Source organism: Melanerpes formicivorus, unplaced genomic scaffold (assembly GCF_026170545.1).
Source record: "Melanerpes formicivorus ecotype bairdi unplaced genomic scaffold, bMelFor1.0.p_v2 SCAF_18, whole genome shotgun sequence".
Taxonomy (NCBI): domain Eukaryota; kingdom Metazoa; phylum Chordata; class Aves; order Piciformes; family Picidae; genus Melanerpes; species Melanerpes formicivorus.
Genome location: NW_027142370.1, coordinates 9,147,048 through 9,165,243, shown reverse-complemented (window position 1 = coordinate 9,165,243; position 18,196 = coordinate 9,147,048). Strand labels below are relative to the sequence as shown.

General features: G+C 45.6%; 1 protein-coding gene across 7 annotated transcripts in view; it reads left to right on the top strand.

Annotated features, from left to right (window-relative positions):
* The window catches only part of CTBP1 (C-terminal binding protein 1), a 210,664-nt gene extending 192,724 nt beyond the window's left edge, over positions 1–17,940 (top strand). For 5 of the 7 annotated variants that reach the window (XM_068149549.1, XM_068149553.1, XM_068149555.1 and 2 more), the window contains 5 exons: positions 1,418–1,632; positions 5,836–5,966; positions 8,091–8,218; positions 9,537–9,654; positions 15,452–17,940. In XM_068149549.1, the coding sequence (XP_068005650.1) occupies positions 1,418–1,632; positions 5,836–5,966; positions 8,091–8,218; positions 9,537–9,654; positions 15,452–15,638 (779 nt within the window). In that variant the 3' untranslated portion in view covers positions 15,639–17,940. The remainder of the gene's footprint in view (positions 1–1,417; positions 1,633–5,835; positions 5,967–8,090; positions 8,219–9,536; positions 9,655–15,451) is intronic. The other 2 variants (XM_068149551.1, XM_068149550.1) reach the window with 2 other exon arrangements.
* The last annotated feature ends 256 nt before the right edge of the window (positions 17,941–18,196 follow it).

The window sequence follows — 18,196 nt, the reverse complement described above, 5'->3', positions numbered from 1 at the left end:
TGGTGCTGCACTGAGTGTAGGAAAGGACAGATGACAGTGGTGTGTGGGGAGCAGGAGCAGAAGTGATACTCTTTGCTTAAAACACCAAATTATTGTGTGACTGATGCAGGGAACTTGGGGATAATGCAGTGTTTGTGGTGAAAATTCTGATTCAAGTGAGAATCAGACAAGTAAGATGTATGCAAGTATGGGAAGCAAAGGATTTGAAGAGTAGTTGAAATTGGTGTCCCCAGAGAAAAGCAGGCAGCCCCCTGGTAACATTGCCTCTGCTTAAGCTTGGAAGCACAGCTGTCACTGAGCACTGCCGAATTGCTGTGTTCAGGTTAAAGTGCTCAACAAAAAACCTTTCTTCTGTGAAGAAGCCTCTTAAGTTTACTCAAAGAGGAACTGAAAAGCAGAGGGAAATCCCTTCAAGCACAATTGGCAAGAGATGGGATTTCCCTGCGATGCTTTTTTGAACAAACTCAGATGTTACAAAAGGAAGCTTGTTAACTTGTTTTCAAAACGAGCCATGCTGCTTCTGGTGTGTCCAGTGCTGCTTTGGAAAGCTCTTCATCTAACCTTTGTACTACTCTGAGTCATCTAGTGAGCAGTCTTCTAACCTGAGAAGCTGTTAGTTCATGTTCTTCAGAATTCCCTTCACTTACTAGATGTGCTCACTGACTGTTCTCACTGGGGTTTTACTGGTGGTGTGTCAGAGGGAAATGCTTTTTGAGACATGTGGCATGGACAGCAATAGCAGGCACAGCTCTGAGATGTGACAGTAAGGGAAGAGTAACAGAGAAAAGCTAATGTCAGTTGGAATACCAAAAGGCATTGCACTCCTCTGCCTTGAGGGACTCATTTATTCATCATTTAGGTAGATGGATACAACAATGTTTTTAGAGCTTCAAATGGCAGGGCCTTCTTAAGGCATTTTAATGCCAAATGGATATTTTTCAGTACAGAAGAAAACAGTAGTTCAGAGAAGGGAACCCAGGCTTTGAGAAGGGTTGAGTTTCAGATTAAGCAAATTACCTTTATTGCATCCATTTCTGAGGATTAATTTTATAGCTTTTTATTAAAGCCAGCTGGTCTGACATGGGTAAGAGTAAAGCCCTTGGCAGGATGTGTTCACAAGCTGTGGTGGTTTGCCATCAGCAGGGCAAACCCTGGTGTTACACTGCTCACTGCAGATGACATGGCGGCATCTGGGGCTGCGGAAGGTGTGAAGCTCCCGCTTGCTTTTGGACAGCAGCACAGCCCCAAGGTCACATTTCTGGCTTTGGGGATGCTTTCAAGTGGGATGGCAGCTGTCTGTTTTGTATCCTGGCCTAGGTGCTGTACAAAAGGGTTTGATGGGAGCATTTGCAACAGGAAGAGGGTGCCTTGCACCGGCTGCTTTGCTTCTGTCCTAATTGCCTGTGTCTTGTTGCAGGGCGTGTTGGGCAAGCAGTAGCACTACGTGCCAAAGCCTTTGGCTTCAGTGTGATCTTCTATGACCCATACCTCTCGGATGGCATGGAGCGAGCTCTGGGACTGCAGCGGGTCAGCACCTTGCAGGACCTGCTGTTCCACAGTGACTGTGTTACCCTGCACTGCAACTTGAATGAACACAATCATCATCTTATTAATGACTTCACCATCAAGCAGGTAACGAGCTCTGTGGGCGCCCTGCTGCTGCTGGCTGACACACTAGTGTTTGCAGGTTCTCAGGCTCTCATTTGAGAGGGATTGTTTCCCTCTTGCTGCTTTGAGATAAAGCAGCTGTATAGCTGAGTAGTAAATAGCTGGTGGTTTACCTGTTCTTGCTTTTACTGTTGTCTATTTTGCTCAGTAATCTTGTGTTTGTGGAAACAATTTGCTGTTCTTAATGTGGCTGAGATTGACTGAAGCTGTGTCTCTAAAAGCACCTTTTCTGTGGCTCCTGTAGCCACTTCCTCACTAGTGTGTTTTCAGGTAGCAGTTCTGCCTGCACTCTGCTTCCTGGGTTTGGGTTCTTCAGATGGGATTGCAGGATTGTGACTAAATGGCTCCCTCCTGTGCTCACTGCTGACACCTGCAGAGCTCTTCCTGCTTTGGTTGCATCTGCAGCATTGCATTACCTGGAAAAATAATGTTCCTTGGAGTTAGTACTAACCTCTCCCTAAAGTTTTAGGTCATGTTAAAATAACTTCAAAATCTAGGTGTAGTAGCTGCTTCATTCTAGACTAATTTATTAGTAAGCTTCCCCACTGCATGTCTGACTTCTGACTCCAGCCTCAGTCTGGGTACAGCTGAGATGTAAGGACTTGGATAGTGTACAGGAAAGAAACTCTAGACTGTTATCCTTGGTTTTGCTGTTCTTTGTGTGGTGTTTGTGACAGTCACACTAGCACTCCTTTGCAGTAAGACCATGGTTTAGCTTCTGAGCAGTGGTTTGTACCTCCTGCTCTTGAACTTGAAGAGAACTGAAGTAATTACTGAAAGTGTTCTGCAGTCATGGAGGGTCTGTTACACTGACTATCTGACACAGTTCTTGGGTTGAGAGTTCAGGTATTTTGGAGATCCATCCTAACATAAGAACAGGATTTGGAATTTAAAACTTCCAAGAAATTAAGATGTTTCAAGTGCAAATCCGTAAGAGAAAACTTACTCTGCCCCAGGGGCTCCCCTGTGTTGTGTGCTTTGGGTACATTTCATGGTTATGACACTGTTAGGTGTCTTTGCAAGCAGACATCCAGATCCAAAAGAAATCAGACCCAGTTCAGAGATGCTGGTGCAGGCTGAGCAGTGGGCACTTCTCCTGTAGTGGGCTGTGAAACTTGGCCCAGTGTTTCACAGGAAGTTTTTGAGTGGAAGTGGGATAAATGCAGTGAGCTTTGGGGAGGGCTTAGTGTATTAATGAGAGAAACAAATCATTAGAACTAAGTGATACCATCTGAAACTAAAATCTGTACTGGAAAGGGTATAGTAAGCATTTATCTTGCCAGTTGTTATCCTTCCTGATTAAAAACAAGGATCAAGGTGTTAGATGTTTTTTGCTTTGATGAAAGTCAGGATGAAGCAGTCTGTATCATAACAGCTGATGTGAAAACTATAAAACTTAACACCTCTGAGTGCTTAGTTAGCATAAGCCAGATCTGAATATGTATCAAAAAGAGCCTGAACAGCTTTGTTTCAGGCTGACAGATGTTAACCTAAAATGTGTAGTGTTCCATGCTGCTTCTGTCCAATATTGCATGCTCATGCACCAAGCAGAGAGGTGTAGTGCATCTCATTTCACTAGGTCTCATGCTGAATTCTGTTTCCACTCTGAAATGACATAACCTTCAAATGTCTTTCAAAATTTGGTGTCAGTCTTCTCCTTCATTAGCTTCTCCCTTTAATTAGTCAGCATGCTTCCTAGCCATGGTGCTTGACCGTATAGATAAGTAGTAGCTCCATGTGTCTATTGAACCCATTTTAATCAAGTTCTCTTATGAGAAGGTGAGGTCATCTTAGTTTGGCCAATCTGAGAAGCAGACACTACAATTCAAAGGCAATGTGTTTTTAAAGCAGCTCTGCAGGTTTGGTGCAGGTGAATTTTAACAGCATCAGCAATTCTGGCTGTGAAGCTCTTTCAAGCTTCCACCCATTGCTCAGCATCATCTCAAGCTGCATCCACCCTCACGGTTTATCGTGAGTCACCTCATTCACTCCCTCTGGGAGGCAGTTCTGCAGCCACATTCTGTTTGATTTGGACTTGTCTTAGTGCTAGCTTTACAGCTTGGAAAGTAAGGTTCTTAACCTCAAACAGAAGTTTTTTAGCAAGGTTTACTTTTGATGAAAATTGTCAAGCCCTTCACAGGCCATGAGCACACTTAAAACGCAGTGCTAGACTGAAACTCAAACCAGCTACTTGCAAGAGCTCAGAAAGAGGCAAGGTACAGAAGTTCCTTGAGCCTACAGGGCATGTTTGCACAGCAGATGTGGTTGCCATTTGAGTTGGTCAGGTGATGTAGTAGAGCTGCAGTGATAATTCCCATCAGGAATGTCTTATCATTACTAGAGCAGCTTATAATCATGCTACTGTTTTGTCACTGATCCAATTCCCAAGTTAAATTAAACTATCCCTTCATTCTGCTCCTCAGAGGACTTTGGTTTTGCTATAAAGACCAATAGATGGTTCTCCTGTAAGCCCAAGAGTCTCCAGGAGTGGCAGGGCCATGCTAAACCCAGTGAGTTGGCCAGGAAAATACGGTTTGTTTTCTCTAAAAAGCTAACTGCAAGCTTGTGCAAGTTAATTGATTAATATTTCCTGTGATCTCATAAAAAAAAATCTCTAGCTGACTTTCATCTAAACCTTTTTGTTCTTGAATTGGCTATTTCCAGTCAGCCTTTCAGCACAGGGATCCAGTACAGAAGCTGTAGTTGGATGTGTAGGCTTCAAGGAGTTGACCCCTCAGTTTAAGAAGGACATCGAGACGCTTGAATGTGTCCAGAGAAGGGCAACAAGGCTGGTGAGAGGCCTTGAGCATAGCCCTGTGAGGAGAGGCTGAGGGAGCTGGGATTGTTTAGCCTGGAGAAGAGGAGGCTCAGGGGTGACCTCATTGCCCTCTACAACTACCTGAAAGTGGTTGTAGCCAGGAAGGGGTTGGCCTCTTCTCCCAGGCAACCAGCACCAGAATAAGGGGACACAGTCTTAAGCTGCACCAGGGGAAGTTTAGGCTGGAGGTGAGGAGAAAGTTCTTAACTGAGAGAGTCATTAGTCATTGGAATGGGCTGCCTGGGGAGGTGGTGGAGTCACCATCCCTGGAGGTGTTCAAGAGGAGACTGGACGTGGCACTTGGTGCCATGGTCTAGTCATGGGTCTGTGGTGACAGGTTGGACTCGATGATCCTCGAGGTCTCTTCCAACCTTGGCGATACTGTGACTTGTGGTCAAAACATTGGGGGTTTCTTGCTCATATGGTGAGAGATGGACTCAGGACAAAATGAGATTTCTGTCACCATAAAGCTCTTCATATGCTCACCTTTAGGAATGCTTCTGAGTTAGAAAGCTGGTAAGAGATGAAATGTTAGGGTGGTTGGCAGCAGGGTGCAGTGGTTTGTGTTTCCTGTGCCATCTCTGATTGAAACCGCCGGTTTGTTTTGATGCTGCGGATGCACGCTGGTGGAAATCCATGCGCTTCTGCCCCGCACGGTGTCATCTGCAATGCTAATCTGCCCAGCGCTCCTCTCCCGGGCACGAGGCCTCCTCAGCCACATTCATTTTCATGCCTTTTAATTGAATAATACAGGAATTCTTTGGAGCTTTCCGGGGAAGTCTCGTGGGAAGGAGGAAGCTGAAGTAACAAAAATAAATAAAACATAGACCCTACTGTGTTTTGACAACTAAAGGGAGAAGTGTTTGAAAATCCAAGAGCATTGGTTTTCCTGCAGCATGGAGGCAGGCTTTTGATTTGTGTGGAAGTCGCAAACCACCGAGTATGAATTTGTGGAGGGATGTGCCGGAGTGCCTGTCGCATGCAATTTCACGGTGGAATCAAAAGGCATAAAATGATCTGTCACTTTCCTCTGCACAGTCGTATCTTCTGATCGTGTTCCTGCACAGTATCTGAAGCAAGGCTTCTGTTAAAAGACGCTGCTTACGGGGAAACAAAAGGTTCCTAAGTGCTGTGAAATAGCGTTTGCTGCTAGAAGCATCGCCTGTGGGGGTGCTTTCCAACGGGCGAGGGGTGACAGCTGTTACAGGTTAACCAGCTGAAGAGCCTTTGTTTGTGATGGATGCTTCTTTTGAGTGAAAAAAAAAAAAAGAAAAGAAAATAAATGATGCCACAAAGATTTTCTTTCATTTATTTTTATTTCATCATTCTTGTTTTTTAACTTTCCCTAGATGAGACAAGGGGCTTTCCTGGTCAACACAGCTCGAGGTGGGTTAGTAGACGAAAAAGCACTTGCACAGGCCCTGAAGGAAGGAAGGATACGAGGGGCAGCCTTAGATGTACATGAGTCAGAACCATTCAGGTGCTTTTCCTTTTTTCTTTTCTTTTTATTTTGTTCACTTTCTCTTATTTTTAAGTCTTAGTGCATGATACAATCAACAGCAACGAGTAAAACCGAGTTTTGCCTCAGCTGAACGCTCCGCAGTTAAAGCGGCATGGATCTGGGCAGCACTGGGCTGGTGCAAATGTAGGTGGGGCTTGGGAATGTGGTCAGAAGTGAAAAATGTTATAGCCTATTAAAACAAACCAAACAAAAAAACCCAAAAGCAACAAAACCCCCAACTAAAATCAATTGAGTTCATTTAGTAGAACCATCGGGGACTTGCATTTGAGTCCCAGGCATGGCTTTGTGCCATAGCTTTGAGGGGAGTGCTCCTTTGTCACTGATGCAGCTTTGGAGGCATCTAATATTGATGACTGAACAAACTCTCAGAAGGCAAAAGGGTTGAGATTTGGTGTCAGAAATAATTACCTCAGGACACCATCCTGGCAAAAGACTTTTGTTTGGGTTGCCTCTGCAGGAGAAGCAGAAAAGCAGCAGGGCCCAAAAAATGGTGAGGTGACCAGAGAGCAGATTTGGTTTTGTTTAACCCTTTATCAGGCCAGTAGTAACTCTGCTGTCATTGGCTTAGCACAAGCCTAGTGTTTTGAGTAACACCAAGCAGAGCAGATATGAACCACTCCCCAGTGTGGCATTGATGTTATGACACCAGCACCCTTAGTCAGACATGAGCCTCTTTGAAATGTCCTTGAGTCCAGAGCCTGACTTCTGGAGCTAGGACAAGAGGCTTAGTGCTTGTGTGTCCCAAAGCCTGCCTCAGTCTGGGCAGGGAGAAATGTTCATTTTAACTGGAACAATCCACATGAGTTTTTGAAGAGGAACAGATGCAGGACTTGAGGGCAGGCTGTAAAGACTGGAGAGAGAGAGGACAGTTTCTCACTGTCAGCTCGGGGAGTGGAAATGGAAGCGTTCAAAAACTAGAATAGCATCCCTTAAGGTCCAGTTTTTATATCTACTGCAACACAATGCCATGTCACAAATATTTAATGCTATTTGTGCCTACCCTGCATTCAGTGACTTCTAAATGCAGTCATTGCATTGCAGCAATGTTGTGCAAAGCCAAAATCTAACAGCTGAAGAGATTTCCAGCTACATCCATTTGTCCCAGCTCAGGTCTCAGCTCTGCCCCAGCAGGCCAGAGCAGCCCCAGGTGCTGCATGGAGATGCCATCTGTGGAGATTCAGTGGCAGGGCTGTGGCCTTCATTTCCATTGGCTCAGTGCTGCCTGTCTGATGTCAGTGGGCAACTCTTTACTCAAGAGTTTGGCCAGATACTCTGATGCTGATTGAACTGCAGGTGAAATCTATCCTTTTATCACTTGCCTGCTTTTTTTTTCCTGAAAGTATTTGTTCTCCTGCTGTTACAATTGATTGTAAGGTGTTTAAAACTGGAAATAAATAGGAGGAGCAAGTTTCTTTCCTCTGTATCTGTGACAGCACTTTGATACAGATCTATTGTTTTCCCCCAAAATAAATCTTATTTCTGTGGGGGTTTCTATAAAGGAAGAGGAAAACAAAAGGTAGTTAAAAATAACAGATAAAAATAACTGAATCATTAAAGTAATAATGGGGAAAAAAAAGGCTTGAGACTGCTGCTGGGCACACTTTTCATTTGGAAATAATGGCAAGGTTTTTCCTTTAAGTGACTACATGTCACATAGTGACTCTTAAGAGATCAGGGCTTTGTTGGTTAATGCAGTGGGAGTCAGACTGATGAAATGGAGCCAGGGAATGGCATCCTGCACTGATCCGGGCCTTGCTTCATGCATTGCTGCCCCGCAGCCGAGGTGGCAGTGGCTGTAGTTACCAATCAGTACATTGGACAGAAGCTAATGTTGCTGCTATGCTTAGATTCTACCCTTTGAGCCTGTAAGAGGTGATTGTGGCTTATTTATGCCTTGAATAATGTGTTCAATTAACTGATAGAACTGAAATCAAACCCAACAAGAAACAGAAATGCGGTTCTTGTGTAGTTGAAGTTAATCTGTGTATGTGCAAATCCATCTGGATTCCACCCCCTTCCCTTCCTTCTTTCCCCTCACCCAGTTGTTTTTGTCATTTGATCTTGTTTTAAATCTTCATTTAGCTTTAGTCAGGGCCCCTTGAAGGATGCCCCAAACCTGATCTGTACCCCACATGCAGCCTGGTACAGTGAACAAGCCTCCATCGAGATGCGGGAGGAAGCTGCGCGAGAGATCCGGAGGGCGATCACAGGTAGGCATCCGTCACCTCGGCTCCTTCACTGCCTCGTGGTTTGGAACAGCCTTTTTGGGTCTCCAGGCTTGAAAAAGGCTGAGGAGAACCAGCCTTAGGTTTTGTTTACCACTTCTTGTATTTGGAACGTAGACATGAGCAAATACCCACTCAGTGTGTTCTCAGCGCTGGAACAGCTCATTAAGGTGCTTTAGTGCCATCACAGGGAAGGCAGACACTGCAGAAGCAGCACGTTGGCCATGGAACAGAAATGTGCCAAACCTGCTGTTGGTGGTGGTGCTGCTTGTAAATATTTACCCATTTGATACGTTTGACTGCAGGTCATTGAGATGCTTCTGGCATCTTTCAGAGATTTTACAAGATGTCTCCTTGTGCTTGTCAGGAGCAGTTCTGTGTCCTTTTCTTCTTAGCTCCTTTGTATTTTTCCACCCTTCTTCATCCCAACTGGTTTTAGGGGACTGTCTGGAATTTTAGTGTCTTTCAAGCTGCAGTGTTCAGAGATAAAGCATGCAGAGCTTCATGCTGCTCTAGTGATGCTCCCCTCTCGACAGCTCTGTCAGCACAAGGTTGTCAGTGTGCTGTTGGGAGGGCACTCTGGTTTAGATGCTCCTCTCTTTGAAGCGTTGCTAAAGCAGTCTGGCATTTTAAAGAGCAAAGTCATTTGTTACATAACTACCATGTAATTGTGAGCTGTGCACATGAGAGAAAACACTTCTGTCTTGAGCATGCACTGCTAATAAATAAAATGAGAAGAGTGAGCCATTTGGCATTGGTTTGAATCCCTTGTAGCCTGAAATAAAAGGAAGGATTTTCATACTGGAAAATGATTCATTAAGCACTAATGTTCTCTCTTTAGTAGGACTTTGCTGTTTCCCCCTTGGCAATCTAGGCTGAATGCTCTTCAGACACAGGGGCCATCTGTGTCACCTTGAGAGCAGCTCAGTGCCAGCACATTGCTCTGCTCCACAGAAAGCAGCCAGTGTGCCTAGAGAGGCTGGCAGCTGAGTGTCACTTCAGCCTCTGCAGGGTCTCCTCTGGATGGTGACTAAAGGCACTTCCTGAACTCCTCCTCTGACAGCCTTAACAGGACTGTTCCCCTCTATTTTAGAGGAAACTGAAGCGTCTGCCCATCCTTTTGTTGGAGCCAGTCCTTGTGCTGAGGCTCCAGAGCAGTGATAATCAAACATAAGCTTATTGTGTTTTTATGTGCTGATTTAAATATGCAAATACTTGTAGTTCTTTGTAACATGGATGCATTAAGAGCATAAGATATACAATTTTAATGGAGTCTTCTTTCCTCTCCCTCGCTTCATCCCAGGTCGTATTCCAGACAGTCTGAAAAACTGTGTTAACAAAGATCATTTGACTGCAGCTACACATTGGGCCAGCATGGATCCTGGAGTTGTTCATCCAGAGCTTAATGGTGCTGCATACAGGTGAGTGTGCAGGTGTGCAGTTCAGGGAAGGTGTTCCAGAAGCAGCAACAGACCCCCTTATGGGTGGCATTGGGCCCAGCTATTTTGTTTCCATAATTGTTGCTTTCAGGAGAGTGATTTTGCTTTGCCAGTGGCAGTCACACAGTAGGAGTACCCTTCCTTTTCTTGCCTTTTTTGTGTGGTTAGTGGTACCTGAACAGCACACAGTTCCCTGCACATCCCAGTAGGACACTCTGGCTATCAGTGAGGGGCAGTGGCAGTTGGTTCCTTTTGCTGAAGGTAATGATGCAGCAAGAGGTTACAGAAGAAATTCCTGTCATAAACCCTTGTTGTGTGGTTCTGTGGCCTGCAGACAGAAGACTCAGTGGTGAAAGCAGTGGAGTAGCCTGTGGCTGTTATGAAAATGTTTAAAATAGTGGGTTTTAAGTTATTTGTTTAATTTTTAAACAAAAGCAATTGAGGGACTTGATCTATGTGTTCTCAGCCAACTGTGAAAGCAGCTTTTAATAATTAATAGAAAGGGGCAGGTGTTTTTACATCCAGTGTGTCCAGTCCTTAGTTACTTTGAGAGTTTCTCTGTCCCTTTAGCCCTGGCAGCTCTTCCAGCAGCAGATTTTCCCTAGCAGCCAGCTCCACACAGTTTTTATTTATGAAAAATATCTGCCATGTTTTATCCTTTATGATGGAATTTTCTCCTAAGTAGGATGGAAGTGACTGAGAGAGCTCCAAAGAGCCTCTTCCCCCTCATGCCTTGAGGGAGGGGACAGCGCAGTCCTTACATGACTCTTTTATGCTTCTTTGTCCTGATCTTTCTGCTGTCTCTCTTCATAAACCTCTTTCCTTTGTCCTCCTTCAGGAGGGCTGCCCCAATGCTTTCAGTAGATGCAGGGTCTTTGTGTGTTACCTCATGTGAGAGCCTAGCTGTGCTCTGCAGTGGAGTGAGGCAACGCGCTCTGTCCCAGTGGCTTTAACAGTCTCCTCAGACAGTGAGGGGCAGATGATGGGGGAAGCATCACCACCCTCTGCCAGAATCTCCTTAGCAGTAGCCCTGAGTGCACCAAAGCAGAAGAGTAACTTTGATTTGGTCAGTGTGTTGTTTCCCATCAGTTCAAGATGTTTGTTGTTGGCAAAAGTACCTGTGGTGCCTGCAGCAGCATCTGCTCTCCTCATAGCTTGTGGGTCTGTGGAGCTCAGCTTGGGGCAGTGCTGCTGAGGCCCAAGGGCAGGTGCTGCTGAGCAGGGAGGATGACTCTAGCCATGGCATGGCTTAGGAGCAGGGTTGTGTGCCCAACTAAAATGCAGTTGTTTGTTCTCATTTTGGAGGGCCCAAGTTCAGCAGAAGCAGGTCTCACAGCTGGAAATGGGTTTTAACTTAGGAATGTTTGGGGAGTTAATGATTTACAAGGCCAAGACCATAGGTACTGAGATAAAACCAGGATCAGCTCAGAGCTGAATGCCTGGTTTAGACCTTCTTTCAGTCTTGTTTTTTCAACAAAGAAAATTGATCTTAAATTAATCCTGACTTCAGTTACTTTCAAGTTCAGAATGAAATTCATTTGAGGGATTTTGAGGGAGACATCAGGAGTCAGACAACAGATACTAAAAGCTGCTTTTTGGAGGGGTGATAAAACAGTGTTTGAGTGGGGCTGAAGGCAGTTATTGTTTTGTGCAGTATAAAATATGCAGAACTTGAAGCTCAGGCTTTATGAAGAAATTGGTGTCAGTAGCAGAATTTGCTGATGCTTAATTCCCACCTGGATTAAGTACAGAATTTGAATTGATTATTCCAAACAATTTTTTTCCCCCTGCTTTTTCTTTGCAGTCCAAGATTATGTTAAACTGGCTGAGTTCTGGAGCCTTTCACAGGCAGTGTGATGTTTCAGATGTGCTAATAACTGTATCACAGTCATGTAATTGCATTAGAAGATAAGACCTGGGATAATAATTTATATGTTAAAAAATGCAAATAGCTCTTTGGGTGAACTAAAACCAGGGAGGCTGTTCTGTTCTGGGTGTAACATTGCCTTGTATTTTGGTGTAGGACAGAACTACTCAATTATCAGATACTGTGACATCTCTAGAACATTGAGAATACAATCTTAGATATTCTGAAAATGGTCCTGTTCTGTGGAAAACAAAACCCTTACTGTGTAAAATGCAAGGTGCCTACCAACACAAAAGGTCACACACATGAGAGCTGTTCCTTGAGTGAAGGTGTTCCTGAGAAGGAGCTGTCTGTAGCAGCCTGGGTGAGGCAGCACAGAGGCTCTGGGCTTGTGTTACTGCTCTGTTTGTTACTGTGGGCTGCCTGTTAACCACCCCCAGCCATGTCCTGTGTAACAGAGTGGGCAGAGTGAACTTCTACAGCCACTGATTGTGCAGTTGATACACAGGGACACTTCTTTCTGCCTTCTGCTGTGTAGGAGATGTGTCAGCTACTGAGGAGGCACTTGAATGAGACTAGTTAGGTGTTGGTAACTCAGGAGCTGATTGATGGTGAGTTATTTCTCCAGTGACTTTCACACTGATGTAAGCTCACAGCATGCACTTAGATTTTTGAGCTCATTTGGGACAGACCCAGTTTCTTGAGCACAGCATGAAGAGTTCAGGGGGTTTCTGTGGTTTGAAAAATGAGATCAACACAAATTACAGTTGCCTTTCAGTTGTAATTAAGAGGGGCACTGTCTCTTTCTTCCTAAATTAAGAAAGGGGGGGTGAGAGCATGTGAAGGAGGTGGTGTAACTGATCTGCTGCTGCTTTTTCACAAACACTTAATTCAGTGGACATTTTAACTGGAAAACATTTCAATTTAGTGCTGCCAGAGGAGGAAGATTTGGAGCATCTTTGTGAAGTGTTGGAGGGAGTGTATTTGCTGGTTGACAATAAAAAAAGCAATAAATAGCAGCATAAGGAAGGTTGTGTGGGATAGAAATGCCTGTGTCTAGAGGCTGTTGAGTTTGTCAGAGGCAGGATTGGGACAGAAACTGAAAAGAGAATGGCAAAGCAAGGTAAGGAATTGTCAGAGTAGTTTCTGTAGAGGGGTTCTGGTATCTGTAATATTGGGTCCTCTCTCCAAGGAGGACATTGAGGTGCTGGAGCATGGTCAGAGGAAGGCAACAAAGCTGGTGAAGGGTCTAGAGAACAGATCTGGTGAGGAGCAGCTGAGGGAACCGGGGTTGTTTAGCCTGGAGAAAAGGAGGCCGAGGGGAGAGCTCACTGCTCTCTACAACTCCCTCAAAGAAGGCTGGAGCCAGGTGGAGGTTGGTCTCTTCTCCCAGAGGTTTATGTTGGTTGCAGCACTGGGCTTTCACATGGAAGCTTCTGTAACTTGCTGCTGTTTTTTTATGAATCACCTAGAGCAACAGATAAACTACTTTGAAATTAAACCTGAATAAATAAAACAAGACCCAGGCTGACAGGTTTCATAGGAATTGAAGCCAATCTGAATTAATCAAATTCAAACTGAGGTACCAAAACAAGCAACTAATTCCATTAGCAACTGCAAATTAATTCTAAGGAGCATCTCTGGAGAAGGAGTTAGCATAGGAAGCCCCACAAATGTCTACACCTGTGAGCCAAGCTATCTGGGAGGCCAGTGGTGTGGTGTGTCACATTCTGCTTGTCCATCCCAGAGTACAGCCTCTTAAGATCTGTAGGAATTTTTCCCAGGATGAAGAGAGCAGTAATGTGTGGTGTCTCAGCCATGCTGAGCTCCTCTGGCACACTGCTTACAAAGAACAGCTCCCATGATTGAAGGAAAAAAGAACAAATAGTATAGAATAAACCAGGTTGGAAGAGGTTATTGTGATAATCAGTTAGCTCAGTTGGTAGAGCATGGGACCCTTAATCCCAGAGTCATGGGTTCAAGCCTGCAGTGGGCAGCTGTGTCCTTTATAGGTGGGTTAGATTAGTTGATAGGTTGGACACGATGATCTTGAAGGTCTCTTCCAACCTGGTTTGGTCTATTGCGATTGTAACGTTCAAAATAGGTGTGCTTTCATCCAGCTTTTTTCCTCCACTGAGTTTTGCATAAGGTCTGCACTAATTTTTGTCTGAATTTGAGGGAACCTCAGGCATGTTTGTGCTGCCCCATCCTTACTTTGGAAAAAGTGCTGCTGGGACAGGGTGAAATTCCCTGGTGCATTTGGCAGTGAGCTCTGATGAGAAGGAAATCCACAGCAGCATGATGTGACAGGGCTAGCAGGGCCTGTTCTCCCTTTCAGTTTCCTGAGTAAATGCCAGGGCAGCAAATGGCACAGGAAGAGTTGGTTTGGGTGTTCAGGCTTCTCACTGCATGCTTGGGTGGGCAGAGGGTAAGGGAAGAGTGGGTGGGGTAATGATGGAGAGGAGAGGCAAAGGGCCAGTGTTCAGTGGCCATTGCAAGGTGACTTGCCAATAATTGAGGAGCTTTTGTTAGAGGTGTTGCTGTGTGGCTGCTGGGTACACACAGCACTGGCATACCTGTGCTCATCAGCTGCCTCTGAGCTCCAGGATGGAATCTGGAGGTTTGCAAGGTTTTTGTTGGCCTCCTGACATCAGAGCCATCGTGAAAGCAAGCTGAACCAGAGGGTGACTTGGAATTTGTGGAATCTTTCAGTCTCGGTGTTCATCCAGGGGTAACAAATCTTTAAAGCCCCCTGCAGTGTTTCATTTGATCTCTTTGCTGCAGCCTGCCCAAAGCACCTGTCCTGGTTCTGCAGACAAGTGCACTGGCAGGTGTGAGACTGGAAGAGTCACTCAGGTGCAGCAGGCTTGAATTTGTCATCTTGAGAGTGTGGCTGTGACTGCTGCCTTTTATTTTTTTTGTTTTAAACAACAATGAAATTTAAGAACTTCCCAAAGGTCAACTTCAGGAAGAATCATGGGGAACAGATAGCTATTGTATGGACCAAGCTTGAATTGTTTATTGCCAAGGTATACTTTTGAGAGGAGCAATGCTTTCAGGTTATTTCCTTGGCTCTGCTGTCACTCATGCTGTTAAACCTGAAGAACCTGGCCTGCATCAGGAATAGTGTGGCCAGCAGGAGCAGGGAAGTCATTCTGCCCCTGTACTCAGCACTGGTTAGGCCACATCTTGAGTACTGTATCCAGTTCTGGGCCCCTCAGTTTAAGGACATTGAGACTCTTGAATGTGTCCAGAGAAGGGCAACAAGGCTGGGGAGAGGCCTCAAGCACAGACAGCCCTGTGAGGAGAGGCTGAGGGAGCTGAGGTTGCTTAGCCTGGAGGAGAGGAGGCTCAGGGGAAACCTTATTTCTCTCTACAACTACCTGAAGGGAGGTTGTAGCCAGGTGGGGGTTGGTCTCTTCTCCCAGGCAACCAGCGCCAGAACAAGGGGACACAGTCCCAAGCTGCACCAGGGGAAGTTTAGGCTGGAGGTGAGGAGAAAGTTCTTCCCAGAGAGAGTTGTTAGCTGTTGGAATGTGCTGCCCAGGGAGGTGGTGGAGTCACCATCCCTGGAGGTGTTCAAGAGGGGATTGGATGTGGCACTTGGTGCCATGGTTTAGTAGTCATGAGGTGTTGGGTGACAAGTTGGACTTGATGATCTTTGAGGTCTTTTCCAACCTTATGGGTTCTATGAACAATCCAACAAAACTCATTTCTCATTTGGGTAGAACTCAGCTTTTGCTTTCTTTAGCAGCATCTGTGTGTGGTATCTCACCTGGAGCTTAACCAGCTGGCCCTCTTGCTGCTCTGAAGACACAAGCAGCACCTCTGTATGTGTGGAAGGAGGCAGGGGGGGGCTGTCTGGTCACCCATGCCTTGGTCCTCACCTATGTTCTGGTTTCCTTCTCTCAGCAGGTACCCCCCAGGCGTTGTAAGCGTGGCCTCCACCGGCATCCCAGCAGCGGTAGAAGGAATAGTCCCTAACCCCATGTCTTTATCACACGGCCTCCCCGCTGTAGCCCACCCGCCCCACGCTCCTTCCCCTGGCCAAACTGTCAAACCAGAAGCTGATAGAGACCACCCCAGCGACCAATTGTAGCCTAGGAGAGAACAGCATTCCCAGCTCCGGAGACTCCGGCTTCCGCGCCTGGAAACAAACCAACGAAACGCAACCCTGGATTTGGAGTCAAGGCAGAACCATGAACTTAACAGGAGGAGACGATTCTTGTTCTAGAAACTGGTCCAATTTACAGTGTGAAAGGAAAAGGTGGGAGACAGGAGAGAGAGAGAGAGAGAGGAAAACAAAAAAAAAGAGGAAAAACAAAAAGATTACAAAAAAAAAGAGAGAGAGAGAAGATTTGGAAACCTTTTTTTTTCCCCTCCGTATCAATTGTAGTTTGTCCCTGTCCCGTGGACTGCTCACTGTTTCTGTGTCCTATGGGTTCTTTGTTAAGCAAGAGAAGTTAGTAGTTAATTATATCATGAATGTACTTGTCTGTGTACAGTTTTTAGAACCTTAAAAAAGAAGAAAAAAGAGCAAAAAAAAAAAAAACCAACAACAAAAAGGGTTTGTTTGCTTAGCTGTCAACGAGGGGGGGAGGGGAGGGGAAGGGGAGAAACCCGTGAAGGGAGGCATTCAGCAAACCGATTTTGAGATGAAAAAAAGAATAATAATAATAATAATAAAAAAGACTAAAAAAATCCTTTCTTTTATATTTTAAAACCATGCCCCAGAACGAGGCAGTTGGCAGACTTCTCAGGACAATGAATTTTTTCCCATTTTTCTTTCTACTACGCCACACAGTGCATTGTTTTTTCTACCTGCTTGTCTTATTTTTTAGGGTGGTTTAGTAAAAACGTTAAAAACAACAAAAAAAAAACCACACGGGGAGAAAAAAAAAAACTAACAAACAAAACCAACCACAAAACAAACAAAACCCCCAACAGTTTCTCCTGATTTTTGGCGCTAATTCCCTGATTTACAAAAACTAAACCAAAAACGCACAGAGCGGTTTTTATACCCTAGCTGGGCAGGGAGGGAGGGGGGGAATGGAATAGACTGGGTTTCCCAGGGGGGGAAAAATGCTCTGCCGGGGGAGGGTGCAGCGCTCGCTCCCTCCCTCCCTCCCCGGGTCCTGCCGGGGTGGGCGCAGCGCTCGCTCGCTCCCTCCCCGGGTCCTGCCGGGGCGGCCGCAGTGCTCGCCCCCCGGGTCCTGCCGGGGTGGGCGCAGCGCTCGCTCCCTCCCTGGGTCCTGCCGGGGTGGGCGCCGCGCTCGCTCACTTGCCCCCCCGGGCCCTGCCGGGGGAGGGCGCAGCGCTCGCTTGCTACCTCCCCGGGCCCTGCCAGTGGGGGGCCGCAGTGCTCGCTCGCCCCCCGGGTCCTGCCGAGGTGGGCGCAGCGCTCGCTCGTTTGCCCCCCGTGCCCTGCCGGGGCGGGCGCATCGCTCGCCGGCCCTTCCCTCCCCTGTTTTCAGGATGGGTCTTAACCCATCCCACACACACACACACAAAAGGAGAGATGACCTTGCAAAGAGACTTAGAGGAATTAAACAACACCGAGGGGTTTTGTATAAAGGAGAGTTGTGCTTTTTGTCACCAGTTCAAGTATATATTATCGGTGGTATGGAGAAAAAGGCACTAGACTACTGAAAAGTAGCAGCATTTCATTGCCTACATTGATTCCTTCCTGGTAATGTGGTAGGCTAGCAATATTTTTTTTTGGGGGGGTGGGGTGGGGGGTGTTGGTTTATTTTTTTTTCTCCTGTTTGTTTGGGGTTTGGTTTCATTTTTTTTTGGGTGGGGGGGAGGGGTTTAAAAACCATGTTTGTGACTGTAACCATTTGTATGAATTATTTTAAAGAAATAAAAGAAAAATCCCCGGACAACTATCAAAAGAGTGTAAAAAATGTTTGGTTTGTTGTTTTGTTTGGGTTTTTTTTTTCCCCCCCTTTTCTTTTTTGTGTTTTCATTTCTAGTTAACTGTTTTATTCAACTTTTTGTTAGGTTTCTTTAGCTGTAATTTTGTTTTTTTTTTAAACCAGATGCTGTCAAGTAATTTCGTTTCTAGCTTTACTTTTGCTCTCTGTTGTTTGTAATCCTGTCTTGGAAGCTTGAGAAATAAAGGAGAGAAAAAAACAAAACAAAAAAGAAAAGGTAATAATTCTTTCCATCCCATCTTTTTTTTTTTTGCCCCCCTCCCCTTTTCCATTTGGTCAATGTTGATCTTTTCTTCCTGTGTTTCTAATGGAGTTTTGAGGTTGGAGATGGGGTTTTGATTTGTACCGCCGGCATCGTCAGCTGCAAAATGGTAACAGCACTTTGTGCCACCCCTGTGGGCAGAGCAGAGGAGGTACCACAGCAACCCAACAATGAGCATAATAAACGTCTTTGCCGAAGTCCAACGTGAGAAGTCTCCATTGTTTTCTTTGCTTGCTTTTGTGGTGGTGGAAGCGTACAGCGGAGTGTGGTTGGTTGGCTTAGCTTGGAGGAGCTTCTTTCTCTTGTCAAGGCAGGTTAGATCTCGGCTGGAAGCTGGCCTGGCCTTCCCTGCGCTCCTTGGGGAGGTCTCCTTCATCCCAACACAGTTCTGAAAAGCAGGACAAAAGTTTAGCTGCCACAAGAACCAAAAGAACCAGAGACTTGATGGGGTGCTTAGTG